Source organism: Giraffa tippelskirchi, chromosome 6, assembly GCF_054371585.1.
Source record: "Giraffa tippelskirchi isolate mGirTip1 chromosome 6, T2T-mGirTip1v1.2.pri, whole genome shotgun sequence".
Lineage (NCBI taxonomy): Eukaryota > Metazoa > Chordata > Mammalia > Artiodactyla > Giraffidae > Giraffa > Giraffa tippelskirchi.
In genome coordinates this window covers 100,043,492-100,057,137 of record NC_137280.1, presented here as the reverse complement: position 1 = coordinate 100,057,137, position 13,646 = coordinate 100,043,492, and the positions used below count along the sequence as shown (strand labels likewise).

Here is a 13,646-nt window from a genome sequence, read left to right as displayed (position 1 = left end):
CTCTACCCAGGAGACCCTGGAAGCGGGTTGTCTAGAAAGGCATATAGTCAAGTAAAATAACAGGTACCAAATTGCATAATTAATACACTTGTCAAAATCAGACAGCTGTTTATGAGTTTGTATATTTAGTGCTTGTCTCCCCCAGTAGGCAGTCAACTCCTTGAGGGCAGGGAATAGACTTCTTTGTTGTTCTACCATAGCAACTGACATGTTGTAGAAACACAATGAATATTTTTAAATGAATGAATGTGTCATTCATTCTGCAATTATGAGAGGCAGCCAAAATGATGGAAAGGATTACATCAGGAATGGTTTCGTCAGGGAAAGTTACTGAAATTGTCATACTTTCATAGATATGTTATCTTTCTCAGGTTTTCAAAAGTTTTATTAATTGGATTCCACTAGGTTTCCCGAGCATCTGCTATGTACATAACATTGCACTATGTTCTTCTACCCAATTTATCCAATAAGACTGTACTTTATAATGTACTGACAGCCTAAGTCAACTTTCTACATAATGAATATTAAATTTTCATTCTTTAATCTTGAGAAATAATATCTTATTTTCATTTCAGAGTAGATTTAAACATAGACCTACTGACATTAAACATAGACCAACTAACATAAAAAAGTTAACATTAAACTGCATGATGCCTTCCTTTTATTTGTTGGAAGATCATCAACTTATAGCTTCTTACAAATGGTGCTCCAAATTACCCTGAAGTTACTTCCCTGGTGGCTCAGATGGTAAAGCATCTGCCTACAATGTGGGAGACCCAGGTTCAATCCCTGGGTTGGGAAGATCCTCTGGAGAAGGAGATGGCAATCCACTCCAGTACTCTTGCCTGGAAAATCCCATGGACAGAGGATTGTGGTAGGCTATAGTCCATGTGGTCACAAAGAGTTGGACACCACTGAGCAACTTCACTTTCACTTTCTTTATTTGAAGAACATTAATGATGATCACTAAAAATGGTCCTGTAGCCTAAGTTCATAATTATAGAAGTATATGTCATTCTCTAAGTAAAAAACCATAAGTCTGCTCCATTCTTGTACCTTCTACCTTAGTGGATAATATGATGTTCATTCAAATTAATAAGCTTATGATCAGTCTTTTGGGCTTCCCTCGTGGTTCAGATGGTAAAAAATCTGCCTGCAATGCAGGAGACCTGGGTTTGATCCCTGGGTCGGGAAGATCCACTAGAAAAGGAAATGGCAACCCACTCCAGTATTCTTGCCTGGAAAATCCCATGGACAGAGGAGCCTGCAGGGCTACAGTCCATGGGGTCGCGAAGAGTCAGATGTGACTGAGCAACTAACACTTTCACTTTCAGTCTTTCATGAGGGTAAATGATTGGTAGCTTGAATTTGGGGAGAATGGAAATAACAAATCATCAGCAATAACAGCAACAACAAAAGTTTTTAACTGTAGCTTTAGCATCTTTATAGTTAAAGAGGAAACAACTTGGGCTTTCAAAGCTTTCATAGCTGGAATAAAATTCATGAGCTAGAAAATAGACTACTTTCTTTTTTTTATTTGGAAAGCAAGGTATAATTTTATGCATGATCAGTTCCAGCATATAGTTAATATGTTTCCTTCAGAGGATAAGATTCATTAATTGTGTTCATGTCTTTCAAAATTGCATGGCAACGACTATCTTTCCATTTGTCTTTCAGAGGTCTTGAAAGTCTAGTTTGGAAGTGATAACCTCTTTCTTTCCCATTGTCTCATATAAGTTATTGTGTGGTAATTAAATCACCAGTGAAGGGCACAGTTAAGTTATATTGGTATGAGATCAAGAAAGAAGGTGTGTAGGTTTGCAAAGAGGCAGCTTGAAAATTTCTTCAAAATTCTTCTTTGTTCTTCACTGTAATAAATTGTGAATAGAATAAAAGCTTTCAGGTAATAATTGAATGCAAAAAATTTACTTGACTATTTACCAGATTTAAAAATATCTACAGGGGAAGTGAACTGTATAGGTTTCAACAATCTTCTGCTATTATCTTAACTATAATATCAGGAAGCATTTGTATGATCACTGCCTGAAAGTGGGTATGTCAGGCTAAATCTAGCAAATTGATATGCAATCAAGTTCAATTATCATTAGTTTTATTTAATCATAGTATTACTTTATTTCTAACAGGGTAATTTTAATTAAGGTATATGGATTTATTTAAACTAACAATTGATTTATGTGCCATAATATTATAAACTGAAATCTGATGAACTTGGTGATTTTTTTTTTTATTTTAAATTCCTTTGAAGTTTGCCTATAATGGCATGTGGGAAATCTGTATCACTTGATGATTTTCTATGTTGTCTGAAAGTATTTTTAAACTGTTGCAAATATATACTGCTGAGAAAACTTCATCACAACTAGGAGTATCTGGAAGCTATTTTCTGTGTTGTCTGACAGGTTGTTTTTTCTTAAACTAAAATAGCTAACAAAATTAAATGTAACAGAAAAAAAAGTACCAGTTTTAATGGTACAGATTGCCCATATGAGATTGTTTAGGATTTCAACCAAAATTAAACTAGCTAATTAAACAGAGGCAAATCATACAGAGCATTAATACAGAGCTAAAATTAAAACATATCCATTTACCAGATTGTTTCTGACAGGATTCCTTTGGTTGCAAATGACAGAACCACAGCTAAACTACTTGAATGAGAGATGAAACTACTGTCCTAGAACACTAGGAAGTCTGGGGGTAATCTTAGGTACAGCTCAGAATGTGTTCAGTGCTCTCAACAGTGCTGTCTTTCTTGTATTGCTTCTCTGCCCTTGTCTGGGTGCAAGGTCTGCTTTTCTTTCTGAGGAATTATAATATGCAAAATCTGAACCTGTAATCAAATGGAAAGATTTTTTTGCTCATACTCAAGAATGAAACTAATTTGCCTGCAAGGTAAAGAATCTGCCTGCAATGCAGGAGACCTGGGTTTGATTCCTGAGTCAGGAAGATCCCCTGGAGAAGGGAATGAATGCCAACGCACTCCAGTATTCTTGCCTGGAGAATTCCATGGACAGAGAACCTGGCAGGCTACAGTCCCCATGGTGTCGCAAAGAGTCGGACATGACTGAGCCGTTAACACTTTTCACTTACTGCATATTAATTGACGAGATTGTGATTTGTGATTGACCAGATTTCCTGTTTAGGAAAGGTGAGGCTCATGTGGAATAAAAGGAAAAGATTTTTTTACTGTCTTTATCATTTTCAAGGGTACAGTTCAGTGATGTCAGCTATATTTACATTGTTGAGCAACAACAGAACTTTTTCATCTTTCAAAACTGAAACTCTGTACCCACAGAACAATTCATTTCCCGCTCCCCCAGCCTCTGGAAACTCCCATTCTAGTTTCTGTCTCTATGAGTTTGACTACTTTATAGATCTCATAAAAGGAGAATCATAGTATTTGTCTTTTTGTAACTAGCTGATTTCACTTAGTGTAATGTCTTCAAGGTTCATCTATGTTGTGGCATGTGACAGAATTTCAAAAGGAGAAGACATTTTGTGATTTTTTTTTTGTTACTTTAAAAGGATAGTCAAGAACACAAATGCCCTCAAGCAACTTTAAATTCATAAAACAAACGCAAAGAAACTTTATGGGACTGAAAATTACTGGAAAATACACTGCTCACTTAAGATTTTTCAAGTGTACTCAAAAACACTGGGTTTATCAAGTAAAAAAAGGCAAAGTCACAGTTTTGGACCCACAACCGTTGAACTATAAGTTTTAACACCTCTAAGTAGACTTTGGGATGATTTTTTTAATGATATGATTTTTAAGTTTTGCACATATATTTATTAAATCTTTAATTTTCAGATAATTATTGATTCACATATAGAAGCTAAAAAATAATGCAAGGAAATCCCATGGATTTGTTAAAGCAGTTTCTCCCAATGGCAAAATCTTACAAAACTATAGTGACATATCCCAGCCAGGATATTGGCATTAATATATTCCACTGATCTTATTTAGATTTCTCAAGTTTTACTTATGTTTACACATTCAGTTTCATGCAATTTTATTACTTGTGTACATTGAATTTTTTAACTAGAATTTGTAGATTATATGTAGCTATTGCCAAGGTGCTATTATTTTTATAAGTCTTTAGTGGCAAAATATGTAATGCTCTCAATTTTATGTGACAAGCATGAAGAAGGGTATATCTTATCATATTTAAACTAGTTCTTTGCTGTCAAGTTCCAAAACTTATTCAAATTGTATACCTTTAACATTTTTTCATTCTATTTGTAATTATAGAATGATATATGGATATTTATTTTTCCCGAACTTATTTCTTCTCCTTAATATTTAGAATTAGGTGCTGTTTTCATTGTGTCATTATTACCAGAAAGGCAGGACATAGTTTAGGAACTTTACTGTTAATATGTGAAGATAATAATTGAGGAAAAGTAATAGTATTAATTCAAAAATTCACTATTTTGCTCAGAACCTTTATATATACTAATCTTAAAAAATAAAAGAAATATCACTAGGTATTTGCATCAAGGGTACTAAGACTCTCCCTTTAGTTATGTGCAACTGCATAACTAAATCCTGAGTAAAAGGAATTAAAATATTTGCAAGGCAAATTTCCCAGCCCTTAGGTACCTAGTCACCATTATATTTTACACATCTTTGATGATTTGTTATTTCCTTGTTCACCTTCATAAATTATTCTAATTTGCGTCTGTACTTCCTCGAACAAGGATACCTTCTTTTCCCAAATCCTCCTTAGTCTGATATATAGGAAGAGATTTAAAGAGAATTTTCTAAATTAGAGAATCCTTTTTAGGAAAAATGAAGTAGCCTAATGGGGACAAAAGAACTTATAATCAATTGAAATAGGTTCTTTATATAAATAAAGACATTTTCTCTTTCATAGAGAAAATAATTAAATTATTTTCTTAATAAAGAACACAAAACTTTCTGATAATGGCATGGCCTTTTATTTCCACTTCATTTCAACGAAGACCTCTTAAAGACAATTCAGTCTCTTAGTTTTTAGATGATGATCTGAAGTTAAATGATGGCTATACTGAGCATATTTGAGTTCTTTTCTAAGGAAAACAAGGCCATTCTCCTTTACTCATTTATTCAATACTTACACTAATGATAATAGTAGTTAAAAAAAAAAAAGCAACAACTATAGTAATAATAATAGCTTACTCTTATTATAACTCTTATTAATAGCAGTTACTCTAAACAAAGTACTTTTCTAAGTCCTGAATTATTTCTCTCTAAACCATCATAACTTTATTTATATTTCATTTTTTAGCTTTCTTAATTTCCATCTTTTTTTCCCCTTTACTGAGCCTTCCACAGTGTTTATTCTTTATTTTTCTTATGATTTAATTTTCACATCTCAGTTTATTTTGTATAATATACAAAGATATATATATATATAACAAAGATATATAATAAAGATAGTCTATCTTTATTTCTTAGTTCTGTGAACTGGCATTTCATCTCTACCATCACATCCCTGAGATCTTATATTTCTACTTTGTTGTTTTCCAAGAGAGAGGAAAATGTTTCTTATGACTTTTAGAACTGTCCGTTAATATTTTCCTCAGTTGCATGAATTCTTTTCTTGGTGGGGTGAGGCTGTTTTTCATCTAGTCTTTTTCTCTTGCAGAAACTTTGAAACATAGAAACTTGCAGAAACACTGAAATCAGTCAGGACCCATTAATGTCAGTCCCTTCTGTGATTTTGTTAGTATGAAATGATTTTTACTTTCAATATAAGGTTGTGGAGGTACCATGAAATCAACTGAAAATTCTATAAGGGAAAGGAAATCCTGAATTATTTCAAACAAGCTAATATAATTTTAAATGTGTATTTTATACTTTTTCTTAAAACAGTTTTGCTGTATTCAAAATTTTGTATGAGAAGTAGCAAAAGTGACTGCTTATTGTAGTTTTGGTCATAATCTCATTACTCTCAGTAAACCCTCGGTTAAATCACTTATCCTTCTTGAATCTTGGTTTCCCAAAAACCTGCACAATACTTTTGTAGTAAAATGTTGACAATTTTTGTTAGCAGAAGGTTCCTCAGTGGCATGCTGATACACTGAAGCCCTGAGTGTATATGGCTGAATTATAACTGTTCCCAAGCATTTCCAGAAATGGACAAAGATGAAGCAAGCCTGGAGAATGCTGCTCTCATTCTCTGAAAACTCCTAGTTGAAAAGAGGAATCTCAGGAGGAGGCTGGCAAATCCTTGTCTTGATCGTCTTGATTGATACCAGACATAGTACTAAGCAGTGTATATATATATATTTTTTCTTATTGAGCAATATTTTAATGTACATTGAGGCAGTTGGCATTTTCTTTATTATAAATTAGGAGACTGAGATTTAGATAGATTGGTTAGAAAATGGCTTAGAAATGGTAAGAGCCAGTACTCAAGTCTAGATCTGGCTAATTTCACAGCCAGACTCTTAAATATTTTCCTGTCTATGCTGCAGAGCTTGATCCTCCCTACATATAAACAGAAAATTTGGATATACTCTATGTTTCTTAATGGAAAATATAACATGAATTCAAGATGATCTTATCATTACCACACTACCTAGAGTATGTATGAGTGTGCTTTTTTTAAGGAGTGCCCCCCTCACTGACTTTGCCTGTAATATTTCTGCATAGGAATACACTAGAGAAATAAACACTATATAGGGAACCTGTGTTATCATGATAATGAGTGGTGCAAGTTACTTAACCATTTTAATACTGATAATTATTGTTCTATAACAAATGTCACCTTTATCAAGTTGTGCAGTATTAATCACTTCAGTATCACTAAAGGAGCTAGATAAGTCTGCAGTTTAACAGTTCACCTCTGAGCAATGTCTCCTATTTAATTTAGCATGTTCCTGTTTTGTTAGTAATTTAAAGCAGGCCTTGAGAAAGAATAGTTTCAGAGAGCCAATACTTTGTAGAGGTGGTAAAATTAGTATTCTATATGCCATTAGAATTTTTTATCTTGTTGTATACCAAAAAACCCCTGGAAAACTACCTAAAGTAATATGTTGAGGCAATTTCAGGTGAAGGATAATACAAAAATAGAGATATAATAGCCCATTCATATTGATTTTATTTGATTTAACATCAAAGTTTCAAATAAAAATTGTATATGTTTTTAGGAAAAAATATTGGCTGTAACTAAACTCTCTTGAATCAAGTCCAAAATCTATCTCAGAATATCTGCTGTTACATTCTTCAAGGTCAGATGATATTGATTTGAAAATCTATGAGTATAGAATAAGAACCAGGTGAAATACTGGAGATAAAGAATCTGCCATGGTATTGGTCTTACATTTTTTAGATCACCTTCACTAGGAAAACTCTGATATTCATATTCTCTCTCTCTCTTCTCACATATCCACACACATCTATGTACATATACATATCAAAAAACCTATCTGGTTTTACATGCATGTATATGCATATTTTTAAAAGAAAGTTATTTATTAATTGGGGGATAGCAAATACATCTTAAGTAATAGTTGAGTGAATGTTCACAAATTAAATGCATATGTGTCACCATGACTTAGATCAGCAAATACAGTACTGTTAGCACTGCAGAGCTTCCTACCCCCTTTCTGGATTTTTGATCTGTATTCTTATAGCTAACTGCATCGGTTAGCTGTACCTGTTTCTTAATTTCATATGAATAGAGTCACATAAAATGTATTCATTTGTACGTGGCTTCTTTTACTTGTTTCTAAGTTTGTCTGTGTTGTTGAATAGTAGTATTTCATTTATTTTAATTGATGTATTATTTTCTATTAGATTTATTTATCAATTCTTGATGTACATTTAGGTTGCTTTCAGTTTGGGTGTACTATGAATAATACTGCTTTAAAAATATATATATATATATATTTAGGTAAATGTATGCATGTATTTGTATTGGGCATATTTCTAAGAGTAGAATTACTGAGTAATAGGGAATGCATATGATCATTTTAGTCAATACAATTTTCCACAGTGGTTGAACCAAGTTACATTCTCACCAGCCATGTATGAGAGTTTCAGATCTGCTATTAATACGTTGACAGTGCATTATGTATCATTAGCCATTTTTGTAGGTTAAATATCACATTGTGACTTTAAATTGCATTACACTGGTGATGAATGAGCTAGAGAAATGTTTTGTATATTTATCAGGCATTTACATATTCTCTTTTGTGAAGTGCCCATTCAAGAGTTTTTCCCATTTTTCATATTTTACAAGTCATTTTTGTTATGAAATACAGTATAAGTAATTCTTATGTAATATTTTAGTTTAAATGTTTTATTGCTTAGTTTCTTTTTCAATTTATTTTAACATCTTGATTTTCTTCCACTTTTCAGATGCAGCAACTGTTCCATGAAAATTATGAACACAATCGGAAGGGTTATATCCAAGACCTTCACAACAGCAAAATCCATGCAGCCATAACACTTCATCCAAACAAAAGGCCCGCCTACCAATACAGGCTTCATAATTACATGCTCAGCCGCAAAATTTCTGAACTGCGCTACCGCACCATCCAGCTCCACCGGGAGAGTGCGCTGATGAGCAGGCTCAGTAATAGCGAAGTGAGCAAAGAGGATCAGCAGCTGGGAGTAATGCCTTCTTTCAACCACTTTCAGCCTCGGGAGAGAGGTGAAGTGATAGAATGGGAGTTCCTGACGGGGAAACTCCTTTACTCAGCATCTGAGAGCCAGCCTCCTCGACAAAGCATCAACAGCATCCTGAGGACAGCACTGGATGATACCGTCCTACAGGTAATGGAGATGATCAATGAGAATGCCAAGACTAGAGGACGGCTCATTGACTTCAAAGAAATTCAGTATGGCTACCGCAGGGTTGATCCGATGCATGGGGTGGAGTACATTTTGGATTTACTTCTCTTATACAAAAGACACAAGGGGAGGAAACTGACTGTGCCAGTAAGACGCCATGCCTATCTCCAGCAGTTGTTCAGCAAGCCTTTCTTCAGAGAAACTGAAGAGCTAGATGTCAACAGTCTTGTAGAGAGTATTAACAGTGACACGCAATCATTCTCCTTTATATCTAATTCTTTAAAGATACTATCTTCTTTTCAAGGTGCCAAAGAAGTGGGAGGGCACAGTGAAAAGAAAATACACATTCTTGTTCCTCTCATTGGAAGGTATGACACTTTCTTGAGATTCATGGAGAACTTTGAAAACATTTGTCTTATCCCAAAGCAGAATGTAAAACTGGTCATCATCCTTTTCAGTAAGGATTCTGGCCAAGATTCCAACAAGCATATTGAGCTTATACAAGAATATCAGAACAAGTACCCCAAAGCAGAAATCACCCTGATCCCCATGAAGGGGGAGTTTTCCAGAGGTCTTGGTCTTGAAATGGGATCTTCCCAGTTTGACAATGATACTTTGCTGCTGTTTTGTGATGTTGACTTGATCTTCAGAGCAGACTTTCTCCAACGATGTAGAGACAATACAATTCAGGGACAACAGGTGTACTACCCCATCATCTTTAGCCAGTATGACCCAAAGGTAACCAATGGGGGGGACCCTCCAACTGATGACGACTTCGTCTTCTCAAAGAAGACTGGATTTTGGAGAGATTATGGATATGGAATTACCTGTATTTATAAAAGTGATCTTCTGAGTGCAGGTGGATTTGATACCTCAATACAAGGCTGGGGACTGGAAGATGTAGATCTCTACAATAAAGTCATTCTATCTGGCTTAAGGCCCTTCAGAAGTCAAGAAGTAGGAGTGGTGCATATTTTCCATCCAGTTCATTGTGACCCTAACTTGGACCCTAAGCAGTATAAGATGTGCTTAGGATCCAAGGCAAGTACTTTTGCCTCAACCGTGCAACTGGCTGAACTATGGTTGGAAAAACATTTGGGTGTCAGGTACAATCGAACTCTCTCCTGACAATCCAGGCAACACATATTGCCTTTTTAAAGGGGAGTTTACCTCATTGTTGGTTGTTGTTGTTTAATTTTATTATTGTTATTTTTATTATTATAATTATTATTGTTATAATTTTATTTTGTTGTCCAGGTCTTAAACTACTCTTGGTTGTCTTCCAAAGAGTGTTTGTTGACCTCAAACAAGAAGAGTCTGCAGTTCACTGATATTTCAGATTTCTACTGAAGTCAATAGGCATATTACTTTTATATATCTTTATTTGAGATTGAGTTAAATCGTGGCAATCAAATGACTTTTGAAGCTCATTCAACATGAGAGACCGCTTAGAAGAATGTTCTCTTGGGGCTTTAAGATGCAATATCGACTTTTCTTTCGTGTGTCAAATTCAATGTGATACAAATATTTACTGGTGAAAGGTACCACAAAAGTGCTTTATGCTTCCTATGGGGAAGGGACTCTGTAACATAAACTTGAGTTTTGTAATTTATACAAGGACTTAAATATATAGATAATAATTTTCTTCATCTTTAGGATTTTTAAAGTAAATGAACACTTATGATTGTAAGTTTATTTTTTAAAAAAAGTTTTAAAAATTTGAGGAGTTTTGTTCCACAAGCAACCGGTACTGGCTACCCTGGTCTTATGACAATTATCTTACTCCTCACAACTGTCTGCTATAAATGCGAATGAACTTTATTTTCTCAAGGAAATATGATTTAATTAAATATTCATGTACATTTTAGAAGCTTTATGAAACAATGTCCTTCATTTGCTGGCAAGAAGATAAAATATGACAGAACCTGGTTATTTATAATAAAACAGGTATGACAGTATTCTTTTTCAAAAACACTGAAAAATTTGTGTTGTTTCCTTTTGGTCAAATTTGATGTATTTCTTAATGGTCATAGTCACCAAAGCATGCTTGCTACAAAGGCTGTAAACATTAATAAGGGATTATGGGCATGATATTTATATCAATATGCTTTAAGTTCTAGCTTTCATAAGTGATTAAAATAAACAATATTTTAGTCAATAATTTACAATATGGAGGAAGTATTCCTCTTCAATCTCATGAGCTTTGTGATCAAACTGAACCAAGAACAGGTCAAAAACAGCAATACAGGTTGGCAGATGGCACAAAGATAGGAAAATAAATGCAGAAATTATAAATATAAAATTAATTTTACAATTATATTGCTATTTATAAAACACATAGGAAAATGCTTCCTTTCTATACCATTCTTTCTCAAATCTGAATCAGTAGTGCCCAGTTTGTAGAAAAATATAATCTTATTCAATAAATGTAAGAAAAAATGAAAATCTGTATAAGAAGCTCTTGTGAAAGCATATTTTTAAAATTTCCTCTTGTAAATAGCTAATGTGTTTGCATAGTTCCAAAATCAAACAAGAATTTCAAATGTCTACCACTGTCAGTCTCATTCTCTATTCACCCAGATCTGTTCTTAACTGCACATAACCACCATTTTAAGTGTATGTATGTTTGTGTGCATTTTTTTCTACAGTTTCATAAGCAAAAAAGACATATATTTATTTTCTTCTCCCTTGATACACAAAATGTAGCATATTATACATGCTGTTTTACACTTGGATTTTCTTTTTTCAAACTAGAACACTAAAATTTGCACCAAAGTTGATTTGAAAGCAATTGTAAGTTATTACCATTATTTGGAACTGATTGTCTTGAGGTCGTATAGCATTCACCTTAGTAATGACTTTCTTATGTGGTAACCATCTCTTTCAGCAAAGACCTTTTAGGGGTTTCAAAAAAATAACATTTCTTAATATTGTGACAAATATGACACTTTCCTTGACTAAAACATATAATCTTAACAATGTAAGATTCATTAGAGAGGAATTAATGGTACTTTTAGATGTTAAAAATCTTGACAAGCCCGACATTTCAGAGTTGATCTCTGCCCTTAAGTTGTCTCTGTCCTTCACAAACCTCCTCTAACAGCTCTTTTCCCGCATTGTGTTCTTAGCTCTTTTGCAGATTTTATTTTCCATGTAATAAGTATACTTATATTCAGTAAAGATAGTCATTTGGGAAGATCTATTACTAAATAATAATTATTACTGATGTTATTAATGGAGAAAAGAAATCAAGATCTCCTCTTTAATTAGGGCAACTGAAATAGCAGAGTTTTACTGAGGAATAAATGCAAAGGCCTCATTTAAAACCCCCCAAGTGTTAGAAAGTCATGAGGCACCTGCCCAGGGATGAGGTGGCATTCTCCACTTTCGTCGTTTCTCTGATGAAATTCTTCTGATGAAACAAGGGGATGCAGAGATCTCATTTGGACTTAATTACACATATGCATGCTGTACTGAAATTAATATAAATGTACTTAAATTCTATTTTATAATTTTGCAATAAGCTTTCCTATGATTTTTTTCAGGTACTGCAATATTTCTTGACTGAAAATTTATTGAAATGATACTAGCAAAACTAAGAGTGTTTTTCTGTCCATGGAGTATCTATTAGTTAAAACCCCATGGTTGAAGGGTAACACAATGTGAATGCAGCCTGAAGCACATGTGTTATTGGCATTACTTTGTTTGGACAGCTATGGATGTTCTATTTAAATATCAGCTCAACAGCCATTTCATTAACCTTCAGCATCCTTATTGATCACCTTCTGTTCACTCAATATAACACTGTACATTTTACTTATATTATCCTTTTATATGTAATCCGCTTGATAGCTCTCAGAATATTGATTATCTTTCTTCATTCAACAGATATGGAAACTGAGGCCGTGAGTCATGAAGTAACTTATTCTGAATTCACACAGTTGGCTTGTTTTAGAATTAAGAAATTTATGCTCATTACTGTCTGAATCGAAAGCACCCGTCTTTCTACTGTAACCCATGGCTTCTCAGTTGTTGGGGAGAATGTAGGGGACAACGGGGGAGCAAAGATCCAGCCGACCCCATAGCCATATTTAATGCTATTCAGCTTGATTTGCTCTTTGCTTGTTCTTGACAGGCTTTGATCCCAGTCTTTGCCCACTTTGCCAGCTTTCTCTGAGTAGCACTGTGTTCGAGAAGGATTTCTTCTATCTACTTGCTTGCAAGTCATTGGACCTCAGCTAGCAGGAAAAATTTTTCAGAACTCCCAATGCCAGCAGCAGCCCTTTACGTGGGTTCAGCCAGCTAAGAGCAGAAGCTGTCCACAATGAGTGCCACTGCATAATTGCTTGACTGTTTATGTCACTTTACCCTTACAGACTTAGCATGATGAAGCTGAGATATTTCTGAATCTAAGAGTTGAGCCCTTTGTGCCTAGTTAATAGATGGGAACTACTGGAATGAAATATCCGAGTGTGTGGACTGATAGTCCAACCAAGAGAGTAAATGCTCACTGGAAAGGTAAGTTAACAATGTCCCTTTGTTTTTCATATGAGAAAGCCAAAGCCCATCTCTAGTTAGCAGCCCCATAGCTGGGCCACTGACTTTTCAAGATTGCGTTTTCAGATTATCCCTGAGCAATTCCTTCTTCTGGGAGGAGGACTCAGAAGATGAGGCCCTTTTTCTTTTCTTTTTTCCTGTTTTTTGATTTATTTTTTAACTGGACTATGATTACTGTACAATGTTGTGTTAGTTTCTGCTGTACAACAACATGAATCAGCTCTTAGTGTACATGTATCCCCTTCCTCTTCAGCCTCCCTCCCACCCCTCTAGGTCATCACAGAGCATT

At 34.4% G+C, this 13,646-nt stretch overlaps 1 protein-coding gene across 1 annotated transcript in view; it reads left to right on the top strand.

The window, feature by feature from the left end:
- The window catches only part of CHSY3 (chondroitin sulfate synthase 3), a 276,544-nt gene extending 266,577 nt beyond the window's left edge, over positions 1–9,967 (top strand). The window contains exon 3 of the mRNA XM_081500280.1: positions 8,366–9,967. Within this exon, the coding sequence (XP_081356406.1) occupies positions 8,366–9,928 (1,563 nt within the window). The 3' untranslated portion in view covers positions 9,929–9,967. The remainder of the gene's footprint in view (positions 1–8,365) is intronic.
- Positions 9,968–13,646: the final 3,679 nt, after the last annotated feature.